General features: G+C 41.2%; 1 protein-coding gene across 1 annotated transcript in view; it reads right to left on the reverse strand.

Moving 5' to 3' along the window:
* PRKAR2B (protein kinase cAMP-dependent type II regulatory subunit beta) overlaps positions 1 to 19,914 on the reverse strand; it is an 89,056-nt gene extending 69,142 nt beyond the window's left edge. The window contains exon 1 of the mRNA XM_064142504.1: positions 18,950 to 19,914. Within this exon, the coding sequence (XP_063998574.1) occupies positions 18,950 to 19,283 (334 nt within the window). The 5' untranslated portion in view covers positions 19,284 to 19,914. The remainder of the gene's footprint in view (positions 1 to 18,949) is intronic.
* Between the last annotated feature and the right edge of the window lie 475 nt (positions 19,915 to 20,389).

The raw sequence follows: 20,389 nt of genomic DNA on the forward strand, positions 1-20,389 counted from the left end.
ACTACAACAAATCCTACATGGGCAAACACCACTAAAACGTTCTGAAATTAAGATTTAATACAAAGTCTCTGCCTGTCATTACCTTGGGAAGAAACATGTGGTACAAAGTATCTTGATGAAGTAGTACATGAATATGAACGATCTGCAATCTGCACTGCCTGCTTATTCACTTCCTGGTGAAATTTAAGTTTTTGCACTTAATGTGCATTTTTCAATTTGCATATTTTAAGAATGTTGTGTATTTAAAGGGAGTTTCTCTTGCCTTCATGATAATTCATTCTCAGATAGTCAGAATATAGACTGTTTTATTAGCTTGCAGATCATGAGACAAAACACATTTTCCACTTGGTTTTACAGAAATTCTAGAGATGCAGAGAGCACATCTCCCAGAGAGAACATTAACTCTGAAAGAAGAAGAGAAAAAAAAAAAACAAACTAGGTCCCTAAGTCCCACTTATTATCGCTGGAGTATCATAGGAAGAATGACATTAAGACTGTTTCGGGGGGGACAAAAATAATTATATACACATAAATAGAAAAGTAATGACCAAAATGAGAAGCACTTGAGTATTATTCTGCCCTCACTCCCAAAACATAAAACATGAATAAACCTTTCTGATGATGTTGATGGCAGAATAGTACTTCCTGACTCCAGTGTGTGAATCGTGGCATATCTAACACAGTTCACAGGCAGAATACATCTCTCATTTCCAGGTCAGATGTCTCTTTGCTTTAGCAGCCTACAAATAGCACATTTCTCACTATCAGATGAACTCTCCATTGTCTGGCTGCCAAAAAACCCCAAACAACTAGCGAAACAATTACAAAATTGTGTCCTCCCCCATCATCTGGGAACACACATCTGCTGGAGTCACTTGACTTGGTGGCTCAGGTATTACAGGTCGCAGTGCAGTTTCTGAAAATGCATGCAGAGTATTTTTGCAGTTCATTTTCCTGTTTCTAGTAAATCCTAGTACATTTAAGACTGCAGGCCTGGATAACACCAGCAACGTAAAAAAGCCTGGGCTACCAAAAACTACAGGGTTTAGATTTGGGAGGTTGAGCTAAAGGTAAAAAGAGGGAGAAATAGAAGAGAGAGAGGGGAGGAGAGAAGGGAGAAGAAAAAAAGATTCTACTGTTCACTTCCTATATACGTGCAATGTTAAATTACTCCAAGCAGCTGTCAAGGATTACAGTGAGGCTGTTAGTCAAAGCACTCTCACAATGTGGTCTTTCCAGTTCTCAGGGTAAATGAGTGAGACACAGCCAGTGCTGGTAGCTGCACTTGTTTCAATGCAAGCCTTTCATATCTGTGCAATATCTGGCATCATTTACTCTTGCAAACATGCAGAGAGGCATGCAAACACAACTCCAGGGAGAAGATGTGATATAGATTCACTCTCTACCTCCCTTTCAGACAGTCAAAACCACTATCCTTATCCAAAAAACTACCAATGTTACCTTCATGAATAACTTTACAAGTCAAAGAAGGGGTAGATAAGGCCACTATAGAATCCCTGGTGACAGCAGTAGCTAAGTGACTCCACAAATCACAGGATTAATCTTGAGTTAGCCGCATACTGGCCTGTCAACATGGCACCCACAATTAGGCACTAATGAAGACATAGTGGAATTTGCCACACCAACTGAAGGACTACAGATAACGGCAAAAATCCATCAACAATAAGCTACCATGACTTGCAACAAAACAAATTATTGCTCTCTCTATTGATAAAGTACCACACAAATGAGGAGCACTTCGACAGATCACACTGTCAGCAATGTCAGAAGAACTGCAGAAGCTAATGCAAGCAAAGTCCATTATCTGATGTGTTTCTGTTACCCAGAAGGATATCAACTCAGGAACTTACAAATGGCACCTCCGAAACTGCATAGCTGGGTGCAATTTTCCCATGAACTGTACAGGTAAAGAGTGGTGGCAATTAGGGATGACCAAGCAGCACTAGATGTTCAAGAAATGTATGGATATGGCACTCTGGGACATGATTTAATGGCTGTGGTGGTGTTAGGTTGACAGTTGAGAACAATTTTATGATTTTCCCTTACACACATTGCCTTATCACAGCTAGCTACTCAACAAAGGGCAAACAGAACTTGGACCCCATCTCCACAATCATCACCATCCCATCTCTGAAATTCTCCCCTGAACGACTAACTCTCCATTTTGGGACATAATTCTCCATTGTCAGCTATCCCTCTTCTTACAAATTCAGGCATGCAGAATGTGTTGCACCTTACAGCATAGCATGTAGCACAGTAAGGCTTCTGTCCTGTACTCAGTCTTAATACAACTGTGCTGCTGTTTGTATGGCTACGATCAAGCAAAGACCCATGATGCTACATGTTACTGTCCCAATGCCAAGATGCAAACAGCAAACAACAGTATAGAAATGGTATGATGCCTTTGTTTAGGTTTTTCTCCCAGGCCTTCAAGCTGGTTTTCTGTTTCATGGTAACTACTCAGAGCTTCCTCAGAATATTCTAGGATTACAGCCCAGATACAATGAATATGTACAGGGAATTAATAGAGAGCTCAGTTGCCTAACTTAGTGTTGAAATTTTTGTGCCCCAAAGGTAAAATTTGTGCACAATGATAGCACATTGGCACTTAAGCCTCTTTATAAATCTAGCCTTTATTCTCAAACTGCCTCTTACCTGCGCCTCAATTACAGAGCCTTTGAGACCAAATAACTCATTTCTCAAGAGAATGGAAAGGTCAAAAGTCCCACAAAGTGAACAGATCTTACAGAAGGATTTATAGGGTATGTCTTTTCTGTCCCAAAACAAACATCTCATGCAAGAGAGGTGAAGAGTGGCAAAGGAAGCTGTATATATCAACTAAATTCAGTACCTTGCTTTTGTGTTAGTATGAAAGAGAGATTACTGGGAATAACTAAACAACAACCCACAAGAAAAGGGGTGGTCAAAGTACACAGACCTGTCATTTGTTTTCTTCTCACACTGCAGTAGCATTAAAATAGCATTTTATGAGGCGATTTAACACCAAATGCCATTATGTCTTACAAGTCCATCACTTGTGGATGGCATTCAAAAATGTCTAGTAATGGTGAGTAGTGTAGTTATCAGGACTACTCCCTTTTGCTCAATAGTTGGGGCAGTATTTGAAACGTTGCATCGGTTTTAAGTAAACTTCAGTATCACAGCCACTTTCACTCCCATTTCATCATGCTCCTGGGTAGTGCAGCTTGAGAACACTGTCTTGACTTCCTTCAGTAACTGTATGTGAGATTATTACCAGAGGCAAACTTTCCATGACTTCAGATAACAAAATTCTCCAATGGGCTTGATTAGCCATCAGGCAATGAACCAATTCTTGTCATAAAGGAAATGGTGGAAGATCATTATTTTAAAAAACAGAAATGAAGAAAACAAACAAACAAAAAACCCAACTCAAAACCCTACTGTGCTCCCAGTTTGGATTCCTCAGCAAAATTACATTTGATAATGCCACCATTACCTGACATACAACTAAAACCACTCATAATAAATATCTATGGCAACGACCTGAAGATCCTTCCCCCTCTAGACTCATCCAAGAAGACCAACAGACATTTTTTCATGTTGCCTATTTACAGTTACCTACCCAGGCAGACAATGTGAGATCTGGGTACTGAACAGGGAAGTATAGGCTGGAGATCTGGAGTCCTGCTAAGACTCTCTGCTTGGCTGCATGGCAGCAACTCTTTATTCTGTGTTTGATGAAGTGCTACTTGTTCCATCTAGTGTCCATCCCTCACCTCCACGGTCTTTCAAGAAATTCTACTGCTTTTAGAGTAGGTAAGCAGAACATGTCAAGACTGCATCAAAAAGTAGAAATTAAAACTAACGAATGAATCAACTTGACTGTCAGACTAGCAACTCACACCTCTGGAAAAAATGCCCTATTTCTCAGGCCATGCCATATTCCAAGGGCATGCACTGAAAGCTCTTCTCTTGAGGCAAAATCAATATGCAAGCAAGCACATTCAAAAGCAGGTAAGATGCCTGACTCTAACCTAGTGATCTGGATATTCAAGTGTCCACAAATATAGGCTAGAGTTTCTTTTCCAATTTACTGGAATGTTCATGGTTTATATTACACCTTCAGCAGAAAAAAAAATTAAAATCCATTTCTGTAACTTATGTGCAAACTTCTTGTATTTCTTCTGCGCTTTCTCAATTAATTTAAGTACACTGTTTCAGGAAGTTTCTGAAATTAAAAGATACTCAACTTTAGAAACCTAGGATAAATATTACATTTAACATTTACATTCAGATTTCTAGTATCCCCATTAGGTTACTAGGAGTTAAGACAAGATAATTGTTTTGGTCAAGAGAAAATAAGTGGCTTCTACTGTTCTGCCTTACTGATGGATTAAAAAAAATGTATATGAACAGTGTGCAGTCGCTGCTCCAGTTGAGGAAGAGTCACTGTTGGGGATGCAGATACACAAGGCCATCTCCAACAGGTTTTACTCCCCACAAGAGCCGATTCCTTTTAGGGCAGCTCCTGGCTGGGGAAAAAAAGAGCTTTGCCTTTGCCTGTTCTCAACTATTTGCTTAGAATCAAGAGTATCCATGAGCAGTCTGCCCTGTGGCTCTGCACTCACACTTCCCTAGATAAGTTCATGCTCGTTTAGGAATCTGCTCTCTTTTGCATTAGTGCACAATATTATACTTATCAACCAACTTATGAAAACATTGAAAGAAGGCAAACTGACCCACATATGCTCTATGTAGGACAATGGCAAAATTCACCAAAATATTCTCAGGTTTGGTATTCCTTTTACAGACAACTTTTGTAGCCTCAACAGCCCATATAGGTTTCCTCTGATTACAAGAGTTTGATGATTATTAAGGTGTTCTCATACATTTCAGTAAAGCATAAACCTATTCTTCTATACAATTTGGTCAGGAAAAAAGTGCATTAGACAAAAATGTCTTAAATTCTAACATGGCCTTGGACTTTAGATACTGAAGGGATTTTTTAAACATTGCAGGCAAACAATGCTACGTGAGCCCCTCACAACCCTTCCTGCATGTATTGCCACAGGGTCACTGAAAGATGGGGATCACAAGTATTTCATTTTACCAAGTTACAGCATGCACTCAGGCATACAGTACAGTCTACTCCAAGGCACACAGCAAGTCACACACAGAGATTTACGCCTATTTGTCTCAACTCTCACAGCCCTTCTGGGATGATTCTTCTTTCTTAAAGGATGATTATCCTTTCTAATAGATCCTATCTAATCGCAAGGTATGGGATTAGAAAAGAGAAAGCCTACAAAGGCTACTTCTAACCAAAATTTCTTTGTCTTGTGGACAAACTCACAGAGGTTTTGGGGGGGTTCTTGTTTGTTTTGTTTTTTTTCCTCACCGTTAAGCATATTTTTTGCTATTACAGCAAGAGGCTACTTACAAATCAAACTGCTCGCACAAAATGAGTAGGATTTGATTGATAGAAAATAGCAAATAATAATGACATAAACTATCTTGGAAATCAAAATTACTGATCAACATAAATAAAATTTTTAAACTGAGAGTTATGATCAGGCTTTCTTTTGATACAAAGTAAAAAAGTGACAGTTTCATATCATGGCAAGTTTCATTTCACAGTCTAACTGAAATTCGCACAGCTGTCCAATTACAGACTAAACAACTGCAACCTTCTTTCAGCTCTCCAAGGTACATTTGGTTACATGCATTTGATTCCTCACTCTCCAAAACCAGAACTCAACGTCAAGCAAGTCACACTAGGAGAAAGTAATCTTTAGAAAACATTGCAGTTGCTAAATCTCTAATACACAATCTGTGGAAGAAAAGGTAACAGGCTAGTATTACAGAGGAAAAAAACCTTTACTATCTGAAGTGTACTCCATAAAAATTCTAACATTGAGACAAAAGCTAAGTTTATCCCTTCACCTAAAAAAATATTATATTCTAGGCTCTGTAAAACTGTTTTGTCCTGGAACACAGAACACAAGTTAAGCAATGTCAGTTTCTAGCCAGAAGTAAACATAAAGTAGGGTTTCCGGAATCGGTGCGTAAATCTTCTTGGCTCTGCCTTTCCATTTTTAAAACAGCACATGTGTTTATGTTCTGACCTTTGTACACTTTCCAAACGAAAACAAAACACACCATTTTTTTTACATGAAAATCAAAGAAATACATTTCTGCAATAATCAGACTCCTATTACTTTCTGAGTGTCAGTTACGGTAACATGTAACTGCTGCCAGCACAATACCAATTCTGTTTCTATTTTTGATGCTTAGGGAGAAAGAGTGTGCTTCCACAGAACCTGACCTGACCTTTTCTAATTAGTTTCAACAGAAACTATTTAAAAATTGTAAACGAGCAAGAGCACTTTCATTTTGCTATAATATACCAAAGGAACAAAAAAAGGCAATTCATAAGGGCTGTTGTATGGTCTGTTGCTATTAGTTGCTGTCAGTAAAAACTACTTCATTGCAAGAAAACTGCTTCCTGCTTTATTTATTTTGCCTTGGTTCACAGGAAAGTTTCTACCACTACATTATCCATCTGCTTATTTGTATTAGCTTCTGAATTTGCTGAACAATTTCAATTGAATTTAACAATTAAAAGAGGCCTCAAAGGGAAGAAGTTCCTACTAATCTGTGAAAATTAGGATCTTATACCAAAGTACCATCTACCATGAAGTAAAACTCACTAATTCAGCATTAGTCTGACTCATTTGGCCTGCCAGCTAATCAGTATTAGACAGCCCTGACAGCACGCAGTGGCTGTCACTGTCTGAACACTATCCTGTACCTTCAGTAATGTGCTGCCCAGATAAAACTCAATGTTGCATGGGTAGAATACATGTTCTATATTATACACCAACTGGCCCTTTCAGGCCATGAAGCATGTTCTGATTTTACACTAACTGAATTGAGTGTATACCAACCAACCAGAGAACTGCAATACATTCATTCCATTCACACAGAACCACAAAACTGATAGATTAGTGAGATATACAGGTAAACACTGCAGATAATTTTTTACCAAGAATTGAAGTCAATAGTATCTAAAAATTTGGCCTTTGTGGCCATAAGGGCCAACAGTATTCTGGGGTGCAATAAGAAACATGTGTCTAGCACCTCTTCCAGGGAGGTTCTTCTCCTCCTTTTAGTCTGCCCTGGCAAGACCACACCTGGAATACTGTGTCTATTTTTGGGTTTGCCAGTTCAAAAGAGACAGGATAAAGTCCAATGTAGAGCTACAAGGATCACTGGGGCACTTAAACATCTCCCCTATGAAGAAAGACTGAAAGAACTGGGGCTGTTTAGTCTTGAAGAGAGGACTGAGAGGGGATCTTAATAATGAATGGCTATAAATATCTAAGAGTTGGGGGTCAGGATGAAGGTGATGGTCTCTTTTCAGTGATGTTCTGTGACAGGACAAAGGACAACAGATACAAGCGGGACTACAGGAGGTTCCATGTCAACACGAGGAAAAACTTCTTTACTGTGAGGGTGACAGAGTAGTGGAACAGGCTGCCTAGAGATGCTGGAGTCTCCTTCTCTTGAGACTTTCAAAACCCACCTGGACACATTCCTGTGTGGCCTGTCCTAGGTGATCCTGCTTTGGCAGGATGGCTGGACTAGATGATCTCTTGAGGTCCCTTCCAACCACCTAACAGTTTGTGCTTCTGTAAGAATAAATAACCATCTATCCACTTTCAGACCAATATTTCGTATGTGCAAAGTCATGAAATAATATTTCAGTAGTTTGAGGCAACAAGAATTAAGGCTGTTAACTCTGTACTTAAATTACCTCACCATCGCTTAAATAATGTAGTGGTGAAGGCTACATCAGAGTTTCTCATGTTTGAGTACCTATTAAAAACCAATAGAGACAGACAAATTATCAGCTAAAAGATGGCTTTTAGAGCAAGATGCCAAACATTACTCAACATTATTGAACAAAATGGGTGGAAAAAGAAAACACTACACATTAAAAGCAAGGGGGAAAAAAAGAACTGAAAATAAAATAATGACTGGTCTAGGACCAAAAAAATAGGCTCATGAGGTAGCAGATCTATAAAGGTGCTCGATCCTAACTCCTCAATTTCCACAGAAATTAAGCATAACTGGAAAAGCAAAATGTTCAATGGTGTCTATTATTGAGAACCTACGCTTTTCAAAACTCATTCATGATTAAAACATAGTTTTATTAGAATAGTAGAAAACACTGCATTCAAAGCCTGAAGAACATTTTAATGTGTGCCTATAGCAAACATTCTAATTGCTTCTGACTGCAAGTGCCATAAGTATCAGAAACGTCATACTGGAAGAGAAAAAGAAATCTCAGGCCAATCCCAGCTCTCCATTAGAAGAAGTTTGTGCCATTAAAGATCTTATCCATTATTAATCCAGGAAGAGTGTTTAAACATACTTACTAGCTTGTAGACATTCATTTGCAAAATGTTAAAACCCAAAACTTTTATAAATTTCTTAAGCAATGCCTACTTCATTAACTTGTGACATTAGTCTGTACTTTTTAATCAAATGATGGCCCAATGATGGAGTTCCTTAAACATCAATGAAAATAAATGTTACCGTTTCAGGAACAGGATCACAAAGCAAACAATTAAGGGGTGAAAATAAAAGTAAATAAATTAGAATGATTGAATCAGTGCAGTGATGATATATACTCATTTGTAGGGTGTGCTAGTTTGAAGCAGGCTAGAATGTTTTGGTGAGAAGAACTAGATTACAGGCTGTAAAAGGAAAACAATGGTGTCTACTTCCCTCATTGGCTTACTGAGATGTATAAAAACATAAGTCAAAACACAGATAACACACTCAGCATCACTCTCACTCAGGCTGCGGGCTGAGCTGCATCTCTCTAACCTCACCCTCCATTTTGGACTAATCCACTTTGCTTCCTAACCTCCTGGCCAAACCTCTAGTCTTCCTTGGGACTGGGGTAAGGTTGAGAGGGGTAGGGGGAAGGTGAAGGGGTGGTTGAGAGCCCCTCCTGGGGACTCAGGTTTCTGAGAGGGGAGTTGTGTTTCTGTATTACCTTTTACCTTGTCGATTTCTGTCTATAACTCTATACACTGTAAATATCTGCTTGTGTATTGTGCTAGCTGTAAATATAAGCTTCATTCATATTTCCAGAGCCGGCTGAGTCTAGTCTGGGTGATCTCTAAAGTGTGGGGGGTGGGGAACACCCAAACCATCACATAGGGTCATCCAGCGCAAGGGCACAACAATACTGTCACAGAGAGCTTGAGTTCAAGTTAGTCCATACACTGTGACAGTTACAAATTCCTTATAACTCAAGGCAATGGATTTTATTTTTCACACCAATCTAACAAATCTATCATTAAAACAGAACGGGGAAATATAATAAACCTTTCAGCCTGCACTCTTGGGCTAGCAAGTCTGAATGTTTACACTTGGTTCCAGCTTGTATTCATCCCAACATTTAGGATTTTATACATTTTTTTTTTTTTTTTAGTCTATACTGAGGCTTTGCAAGGAATGTTTTCTTTCCAACGCTGGCCAAGGATTTCTTTTCTTCCTGTCTGGTATGTTTTACAACAGACATGTCTGCTAAAGAGTTATGCTATGAAGAGACTACCACTATTTATAAGAACACATTTTTTACATCTGCATCACAGGGATTCAGAAGGCATTCATGATGTTTCAAAGATCTTTATACAAGCAGGATGGTAAGTGGAATAACTCTGAGCAGGAAACATAATGTTACTTCTACTTCTTTCAAAAATTTTATACAGCAATTTTCTAGTCCCTCCATTAAAGAAACCTTCATAATATTTATTAATTGGTCCCTTCAGCCCAGCTTCAGAAAAACCACTTCAGTCAAGTAACTGGAACAGTATGTGTAAGAAAGCTATTCTCATTATCAGCTTTTACCTACTCAAGCTCTCAGCTTCATATTCTTGCTCTGATGATCTTTTCTTAATAGTAGTATCATTAAGCAGAGCAATTTAAGAGGCAAACATACAAATGAAAAACATTTTATGTTGTTACAGCATGTTTTTTACCACTCCACCTTTCATTAGCCAGAATGTTATAGTACAACAAGGCAAAGCTGGCTACATTTAAAATTGACTTTTTAAAATTCTTTCATTGCTTATCATTTCCTTATTTTATCAGTGGTCCACAAATTACTTTTCTGAGTAGCTATGATAAAAGGATGCCTTTTATAGAAAGGATGGCAAACTGCCATATTGCTGTTGTTCAGTTCAGTCTGGATAACTTGTGCCTGGAACCTGCATTTTACTCTCATGTGCTTCAGATATCTGTGCCTATCTGTATCTCCCTTCACTTCAGATCTCACACTTTTTTGTGTGATATGACTATCATTTAAAATGCTAAATGAGGCACTGAGGATTTAAGTAACGTGATCTTTTTGATGTAGCCTCTAAACTATGTTTTAAGTTACTTACTGTATCAATTTAAATCTAGGCTCATGTATTCCACTGCACAGAGACTGCAAATAGAAATCCTGTGTGAGTACTTCTGCTATTTTTATCACCAAATGCACAAAGTCTTGAAATAGAGCTCTTCAAGTTTTTAAATGAAAAACAGAATTGACAAGCATGAAGTCTTTTTTCATGGAAAAATGTAGTAACATCAATTTGAAAAGTAAAAAAATCAAGAAAAAACAAAGGGCACTCAAAGCCAAACTTCACTCTCTGCAACAGTATCTTGTTTAGTATTATGACTGAAAAACAAGCTACAGAACAAAAATATATTATATAAAGGAAAGTATTAATTTAAACTCTTAAGCCTGCAATTATTCATCGTTATCAAAATTCACAGTAAGAACATCCTATTCAGTTCCATGAAGCAAAATAAGTTATCATTCCTACCCAGCAAGTGAAAGGGTTAGCCTGAAAGGGTTCCCTGAAAGGGTAAGGGTTTTCAGTATAAAACCTCTACATAAAGCTACCTAGAATTACCTGTCATCATTCAATGCCCCATAGAGTAGGAAGAAAAACAAGTACATATTTCCTTTATAATTCTCATAATATTGCATTCAAACAATACCATAACTGATGGGTGTTTGGGGCAATAATATGTGCTTACACAAGTGTACCAGATTTAGCTAGCATGTAGTAACTCATGCATACATGGACTCCATCTTTTATGCATCCATACCCATATAACAGCCTGAAATATATGAAAGTCTATGTGCTAAATGCATCATGCCTAGTAAGATCACCTCTTTCTCATCTAACTCATGATAGATCAAGACCTATGCCAGATCAGAATATTGAGCCATTTTAAATAGCTCTTTTCCTTACAGCCTTTAAAAAGTGGATGAAGGAGGGAGAAAAGCACTCATCTTTTTAAGGCACAAAACTCCTCTATAATCACATTCGATTGAATCTTAAAAGAGCAGCTCAAACCTGGAACATTTTTTTTCTACAGCATAACTTTGAGGCCTTCCAATAAAAATAATAGTGAAATAACTAACTGTGATTTTTATTAAGCACTAAATGACATTTCACAGTGCTTATCATGTATTAATATTTCATTTTTCCATCAGCAACAAAACCATCTTAACTCTCTATGAAGATGCCAACTGTATCCGTGAGCCTACTGACCCTCTTGACAATGACAACTACTGATATTTTTTGAAACAGAAAACAGTTGAGAACAATTTGGATTCTCCATGAAAAACTCCAGCTGAAACTTTCATTATACACACACTCATTAGAATGCACAATTTTTATGAGTTTCTAGACATGGCAGTACGACAACCATGTTAAAATACTTTGAAAGATCTTTCAGCATCAGATGACCAAGTTCACATTCATAAAATAGACTAACCACTAATTTTAGTTTAAATTTGCATTTACACTCTTCTGAAATACATTTCTAAGTTAAAGAGAGTTTCAATAGAAAATTTGGGATAGATAGGGTATGCATACATGTCAAGAGTAGGGCTAACAGAGAAAATAAGAGCAGATAATTCAATGCTTTCTCCCTCACATGTGCTCTATATGCACTTTATCTTCCTCCTGCTACCTTGGTTCTGTCCCTTCTCCTTCCTCTTGCTCTTACTTTTGTGCATTTTCCTTACCAGTTACTGACTCTTTTTCTGCCTTCTACCCTATCTTCTTGGTTTTTTTCATCACTGTTCTGACAAATGAAATGTCCCAATCTAGAGGTCATCTGATACTGGAAAACAAGAACTGGGGCAGCAGCCCGTACCTTGATTAATCTCTACCTTGTGAACTAAATGTGTGATCTCCAAACCATATGCTCCAGATTTAGAGGAGCAGCAGTAAGTCTGCAGAGATTTGACCGTTTAAGGTAGATTTCCCTCAGACAGCTCTCACTAGACAGAGCTAGAGAACAGAATGCAATGTTCTTGCTTAACAGAACAGGGATAAACTCTGATAATGTATATGTGTGTGTGTATACATATATGTATGTATGTATTAAAGCAAGTTTAACTTACTGACAGATGCAGATGACTGACTAGCTCTAGGCTATTATGTTTTTCATAACTTCAATACAATTACAGGTACTTTCTTAGTGTCTTTATTCTAAAAGTCACTTAAAAACCACTGGACTAGATGATCTCCAGAGATCGCTGCCAAGCCCCATCATTCTGTGAATTATTTTTCCATTCAAGTAAATGCATAAACAGGATTAAACGTATGGGAATAAAAATTCTAAGGTTTCTTTGGGAAACTGAACCAAATGCATCAAGCAACACAAAATTCTCAGAGCACTCTTGAGGAAGCCAGTTTTCATTTAAGATAGACATGATATGTGCAAGAAAGAGTGGTGGTGTGTAGTTAGTACTGATGCTGTTTGTACCTTACTATTCATAATGCAAACATTACAAACCCATGCCAACAACATTTCCTGTAAGTACTGAATTCATGCTGTTTTCTTCTGAGCTAAGAGGTCAGTCAGAATCATTTTCATGTTGTTTCTTTACAGAAAAAGAAGGTCCTATCAAAACTATTGGAAGCCATTATTGCAGAAAGCTCTATTATTCTTAAGATCTCCAGCAAAGATTGAAAGCTTTGTAGTATACTACCAGGTAAGAATGGTGAGTAACCATCCCCTGACCATCAAGGCTCACTGAAGCCATCCACACAGCTAAAATTCTTTCCCCTCCCAGAAGCTGTCTTCTTCCCAAACACCTACCCTGAATGGTCTCTTATGCACACTAAGCTCTGAACCACAGGTGAATAGTCCAGTAAAGTGCAAGAAAATTAACCCAAGGCCTTGCTGAGGAGTGCATAACAATGCCACACTCACGCACTCTGAAAGGACTTGCCAAACTGAAAACTTCTCTTCTTTAAATTGCATACACACTAAGGCTGCTCCAGTCTGGGTATGACTACATTTGTCATAGAATCAGAATGGTTCGAGTTGGTAAGGTCTTTAAAGATCATCTAGTACCACCTCCCTGCTACCAGCAGGGACATCTTCCACTAGACCACACTCCTCAAAGCCCCAAGCTGCCCTTGAACCCTGCTAAGGAGGGGGCATTCACAAGATCTCAGGGCAACATGTTCCAGTGTCTCACCACCTCAACGAGGAAGAATTTCTTCCTCACATGTAATCTAAATCTATCCTCTTTGAGTTTAAAACTGTTAGCCCTTGTACTACACACAAGTTCCTCTCCATCTTTCTTGTAGGGCCCCTGCTATAAGGCCTCCCCAGAGCCTTGTCTTCTGCAGGCTGAACAAGCCAAACTCTCTGAGCCTGTCTTTGTAGGACAGGTGTTCCAGCCTTCTAACCATCTTCATGGCCCTCTTCTGGACCTGCTCAAAAAAATTCATGTACTTCTTATGTTGAGGGTCCCAGAGCTGGACCATTCCAGGTCTCACCAGAGCAGAGAGGGAGTATTACTCCTTTGACCCTCTGGACACACTTCTTTTGATGCAGCCCAAGATATAGTTGGTTTTCTGGTCTGCAAGCACACGTTGCTGGCTCACATTAAGCTTCTCATCACTCAACATCTTCAAGTCTTTCTCTCCTACTCCGACTCACAAGCAGGACATTGCACTTGGCTTTGTTGAACCTCATGAGGTTTGCAAAGGCCCACCCACTAAGCCTGTCAATGTCCTTCTGGGTGGCATCCCTTCCTGCTGTGTGTCCTTATAACCATAAAAACAATGCAGTATTTCTTTTTATTATTTCATCTGAGTGTAGAAATCATTCAGACTTCACTCCTGAAGTAATCTAAGCCCACATTAGATATATAATTTGAATATACGCATTTTAAAGAAATATACATTTTTCTATATGGTCCATCATTTAATGTCCTACTACATATATATTTTTACACTGACTTCTTCCACTGCTCTAATCTACTGGTTATCATTGCATGACAGACCTGCAGGAAGATTATGAACTGTTCAGTGTTTTCCATTTTGGTTTGATTTCAGGAAGAAAATACTAAGTAAGGCTAAGAAAACCAATGAAGTACCATCTATTGTCATACAGCCAGCACACTGCAAGGCTCTGCTGCCATCCAACAAGATCTGGACAGGCTGTGCAAGCATGAACCTCATGAGCTTAAATAAGGACAAGTGCAGAGACCTGCATCTGGGCAGGAATAACACCAGGCACCAGAAAAGGGGTCACTCTACTGGAAAGCAGCTCTATGGAGGAAGACCTCAGAACCCTAATGGACAGCAAGGTATCCATAGGACAGCAATGTGTCCTTGTGGCCAAGAGGGCAAACAGCATCCTGGGGTGCATTAAGAAAACTGTGTCCAGCAGGCCTATGGAGGTGCTTCTACCCCTCTGCTCTGCCCAGGTGAGATCACACCTCCAACACTGTGTCTAGTTTTGGGCTCCCCAGTTCAAGAGAGAGGGATCTGCTGAGAATGTCCAATGGAGAGGTATGAGGATGATGAGGGGACTGGAATATCTATCCTACAGAGAGAGACTAAGAGACTTGGAGCTATTTACTCTTGAGAAGGCTGAGAGGGTATTTTATCATTGTCCATAAATATCTGAGGGGTGGGTGCCAAGATGGAGGGGCCAGTCTCTTTTTGGTGATGCCCAGTAATAGGACAAAGAACAACGGGTACAAGACAGAATATAGGAGGTTCTACCTCAACACGAGGAGACACTTCTTTATAGTGAGGGTGACAGAGCACTGGAACAGAGAGGCTGTAGAGTCTCCTTCTCTGGAGACATTTTAAACCCATCTCTGGAGGTCCCTTCCAGCCCCTAACACTCTGTCATTCTGTGATATGGTTGTGTGCAAAGTTTTCTCCAACGCTGCTTTCAGCAATTCAGACTGAATGAAAGAACTAAAGACGTGTCTTTAATATTGTAAACTACAGACACTGTTTTGCATGAGCAGTGATCTTAGAGCATAATACGTGGGTAAAGCTGAGATATATGCTTGCATTTTCTAGCTCAAATTTTCAGGGATGGAATTCAAAGCAACCAACACAAGCACATGGGAGAAGAGAGGGACAGCTGTACTGTTTTCCTGTTAAAATACATCATGATCTGAGAAAAAACACCAAAACAAGCCAAAGTAAAGCAAAAGAAAAAAACAAAGTAAACAGAGGATACATGACATCAAACACAGCACTGCAATTTTTGAGTTTAAAGAAACAGCAGTGTTACCTCTAGAAACATCTGTACTAATTCTCATTGAGGCTAGATTTTTAGCTGTGGCAAATATTTTAAGACAACTGCTGTAAATCACATGGGTTATTACCCATCAAAAGAAATTACACACTGACATGTAAGTGGTAAAGTCATTGCAAAAGAACAAATAATGGGCATTTTCAAGTTTTTCAGACATAGCATATACTTCAAACCTTTAAAAAGTGGGAATTTTCTAAAAAGGGGCTCATGCCCCTTTAGTAATTTAGTAATTGCACATAGCATTAGTAAGAATTAGTTATGGTCATGGTCACTGATTAATGCTAAGACACTCACACAAGACAATTTTGTTTATATATATATATATATATACACACAGAGAGAGATATAAAAGCCAAAAAAAAACGATTACAAGACCTACAAATCATTCCCCAGTTAAGTTGTGTGTTCAGAAGGGGATAATCTAAATACCTAGAACCTAAAGAATGCCCTTTCAGAGATCATCTTAACTCCAGGTGCCAATTCAGAACTATGACACCAATACAATAAAGCTCTCCCTCCAGGTGAGGTAACTGCTTTTGCTTTTATTTGATTTCTGTAACTGATGTAATGGGCACAGCAGAGGACCTGGAGAGAGTTTAATTCATGGTTCATACATGACTCTTAATCCCAAGTATAGGCTTTTATTTTTTTTTCTTCTTTTAAACACAGCTTATGCCTCAGCTTGTCATTTCTGAAAGAGGATAATGCTGATGTACCTTCCAAAATGCATTTCAAGGACAAAACCAATACTGACAAAGAGTTCAACTTCAGTGCTTGTATGCATTTAGAAACATGTGCAGGGGAAAAAAAGAAAAAAGAGGCTTGAGACAATACCCTCAACAACATCCAGTTTGAACTCATTAAGGAATACTCTCACATTTTAAGTGTAATGCTTTAAAAAGAAAAGATACCACCACCAAGTAAGAACTTGTACTCTGCAGTTTGTGTTTTACATTTGCTTATCAGGCTTTCCAATTTGTTTTCCTCTCCTGTATGAAAGTATGTATACAAACAGGACAAAGTGACTACACTCAAGCAGCCCAATTATTCATAAAAGAATGAAAAAAAATATTTCCCCACAAATTCCATTTAAGATCTGCTACTTGTAGAAACAGAAAGAAATAGCATTTTTTAAAATGTGGTCTCAATTTGGTATTTAAACTCATTAAAGAATTATTTCAATACAAGCCTTTATTCCTCTACTTATCAACAAAAGGCTGAGTGGAGGCATTGTTATGTTACCTCAAAAGAATACATATTCAGGACAGATGTGTATTTTAAATTCAAATTTTGCACTGCTGCACAATGTACTCACACACAAGGATACCATTAGTAACCACTTATTATAACTTATTTATTATTTACCTTCCACGTGGTTTCACAAGCTTTTTTTTTTTTTTAATTATTAATTACCCCAACTGATAGAAATTACAAGCCATTATAAAATTAAACTTCCAAAAAACACTAGGCTTATAAATGTGATTTTTATATCAGTTGAACTAAGTCCTTCTCGCTTAAGGACAATATTAACAGTAACGGCTTTCCTTCCTCATGATTGCAACAAAGAGTATCAGGACTGATTACAGGTATTCATTCACAAAGCTTAGGAAGCTTAATAAAACACTTTCTAGAGTTTTACATATGTCACATATACATGCTAATAAATCAAGCTGTATTTCTGAACTTCTCCAAAGGCAAGATTCCCAGCTCTCCATTCACCGGTGAGTCTGCTGAGTGTTATAATTCACATCTGAAAACCACATCTAGTGTTAACGAATTAACGTCATTTTGCTCTTCCACATTACCACCATCTCAGTTTTCAAAGACAGATTCCCAGATTTTTTTACTAGCCTCACATAATCAGCATTAAGAGTTCAAAATTACCATATAAATATGCAAAATCTGACCAACAAATTCCCATTAGATATACGGGGCATAACTGCAAAGAACAGATGAAAAAGAATGGTGAATGCCTTAGAGAGTAACATAAAGCATTCAGAAAACTTACATAGCTCGTAAGCATCTGCATTTTTCCCCTGGTGAAGTACACACAAGACACTATTTTAACAACTGCACTAATATTCAGCTAGCAAACAGCTGGGTGTCTTTTCACACTGCTAACCAAATCCACCTCCAGCGTGACCTGAAGGGATGAGTGTTTCAATGATCTGACAAGATAGCACTTCAATTTCAAACCGGTCTCAAAAATAACCTAACAATTTAAATGGTTGGATGCTTTCTCCTTTCCTCTATCCTTACTGACTGACCTCTCAGCACCTAATCATACTGACCCTTCAGTTAGCCAGCTCATGACACAAGTACACAACACTACACACCCTTCAGAGGCAGCTACTACTCGTCCCATAAATCAGACCAGCTGATGGATCGACGGCGTCTCTAAATAAAGCCTGTCTGCCACACAAAGATAAGGTATCATTAGCTGCATGCAGATAGGTGTTACCGTCAAGCACAAAGACACCCTATAGGTTCTTTGCGGTTTCCACAGATAGGCTTGCTTCACAGGCCCTTCTACCAGGCAGAGAAAGTCGGGCGGCTTTCAAGAAGAAATTATGTTTTAAATTGTGCTTTACTTTTTGAAACTCATACAAGCACATGTACATAACACGCTGCATTAAAGGTGTAAATGCAATAACACGTCCATGAAAGGTTATTTTCTAAGGCAGACATACCATTGGAATAATTACAGAAGACAGATTTGCTGGCTTGTGCTCTTAGGAAAAGATAATAGATGGCTCTTCTCCCAGCAATATCACAGGGCGATAAGCAATACAGCTACAGGTTCCGGTGATACCTGTGTGGCCGACATCTAGCACGGCTGAACGAAAGGTAGCAGCCCAGGAGGGTAAAGTTTGCAGAGGGAGACGGGAAATCTCCCGTGGGCTCCGTTGTTCAACGTCAACGCAAGCGAGGGAGCTGCCCACAGTGCAGCCGAGGCCGCCTCTTCTCATTCACGCTCCAGCCGCCGCGGCCAACGTGCTCCTCACATCCCCGGCTTCCCACAGCTCACCGGCTCCGCAGTTCCCCCGCACGACCCACGACCACAGGGGATGGGTCCGGGGCATACGCATGGCCCACTCCCCTCCCCATGCCTCAGCCGCCCGGAGGACTGACCCTGAGTGATGTGAGGCGGCTCCTGCAGCCTCTCCCCTACCTCCTGCCCCCAGCTGCCCACCTGAGCCCGGACAGCTGAAGGAGCCGCCTCCGCCCTACCTGACCGGCTGGATCCCTCCCCCCAGGGCTGGGCGAGGCAGGGGACTCTTACCCGGAAACTGCTGTTGCTTTGGCTGCTGCTCATCCTCACCGCTCTCGGAGTCGGTCTGCATAGGCTCCTCAGCGAAGTTGACCCCACGGGCGTCCGAGGGGGCCCGACGCGGCGGCTGGCTGCCCCTGTCATGGCCGGGCGCGGGGGTGCCCGCCTTGCGGCCGCTTGCCTCCTTCTCAACTGCTGCCGCCGCCTTAGCCGCCGACGCCTCCTCCTTGAGACGCCCAAAGTACTGGAGGGCGAACTCCAGCAGGTCCCCGGGCTGGCTCCGCAGCACCTCTACCGTGAAGCCCTGCAGCAGCTCCGTCAGCCCCGCCGGGATGGAGATGCTCATGCCGGGGTCGGCCGAGGGGACACAGCCTGGCTGGGAAGGGGGAGGGAGAGGGGAAGGGGGGAGAGCCTGGGGCTGGGCGTCCGCTGTCCGGAGACAACGCGAGCCCGGCGGATCGCCTGTGGACAACGGGAAAGGGGCGGGCGGCAGTGCAGGTGGGAGCGGGCGGGGGGCGGATCCACAGGGGGGCAGCGGCTCGCTGGCAGCCTCGGCGGCGATGGCTGCAGCGTCTCGCTCCGATTCTCCCCGCACTTGACGCGGTGGCGGCAACCCCGTCCGTGACTGAAGCCTCCCCGCCCCCGCCGCCTCCTCCCCCCGCGCCGGGGGAACCTCGCACACATGTGACCCGCGAAACCATGACAACCTCCCGCCGGGGACTGCGGCCCGCTCCGCGCCGCCGGAGGGAGGGAGGGAGGGAGGGGGGGAGGGGGGTGGGACGGGCGGTTTGCCTGCTGCCTACCCGGCTCGGGCCGAGTCGATCCGATCCCATTCGTCTCGCCCTGCTCCCCCCCCCCCCCACCCCGGGCTACAGACCCGGAGGGGCCCGGCAGGTAGCCTTCGGAGGGGCCCGGCAGGTAGCCTTCGGAGGGGCCCGGCAGGTAGCCTTCGGAGGGGCCCGGCAGGTAGCCTTCGGAGGGGCCCGGCAGGTAGCCTTCGGAGGGGCCCGGCAGGTAGCCTTCGGAGGGGCCCGGCAGGTAGCCTTCGGAGGGGCCCGGCAGGTAGCCTTCGGAGGGGCCCGGGGTGCCGTTAACTTTCCCGAGGCGTCCTGCCGAGCTCTCTTCACGCCCTCTTCACACGCCGGGGCACCGCCTCCAGGCACTGCAGTCTCCCGAGGAGTCCTAGGGTTTGGATGCGTTTCTCTTGTGGCAGGTCCAGGCGTGGGAGCTGCTGCGCCGTGGGGAATCTTCATGAACGGGCATGTACCGAAGTGAAAGACCACATAGTGGACGCAGCTGTTGTGCTTTTCGTGGCTGTGTACCACCTTAAACTCCCCTTGCCATGCATTTGCATTGCTATCTATATTCACCGGTACTATTTAGGATGAGAGGGGTCATGAGGTGCTAGAAAATGCATCCTGTTTTGTTAGGCAGTTGTCCATTAAAAAATTA

Source organism: Pogoniulus pusillus, chromosome 4, assembly GCF_015220805.1.
Source record: "Pogoniulus pusillus isolate bPogPus1 chromosome 4, bPogPus1.pri, whole genome shotgun sequence".
NCBI lineage: Eukaryota > Metazoa > Chordata > Aves > Piciformes > Lybiidae > Pogoniulus > Pogoniulus pusillus.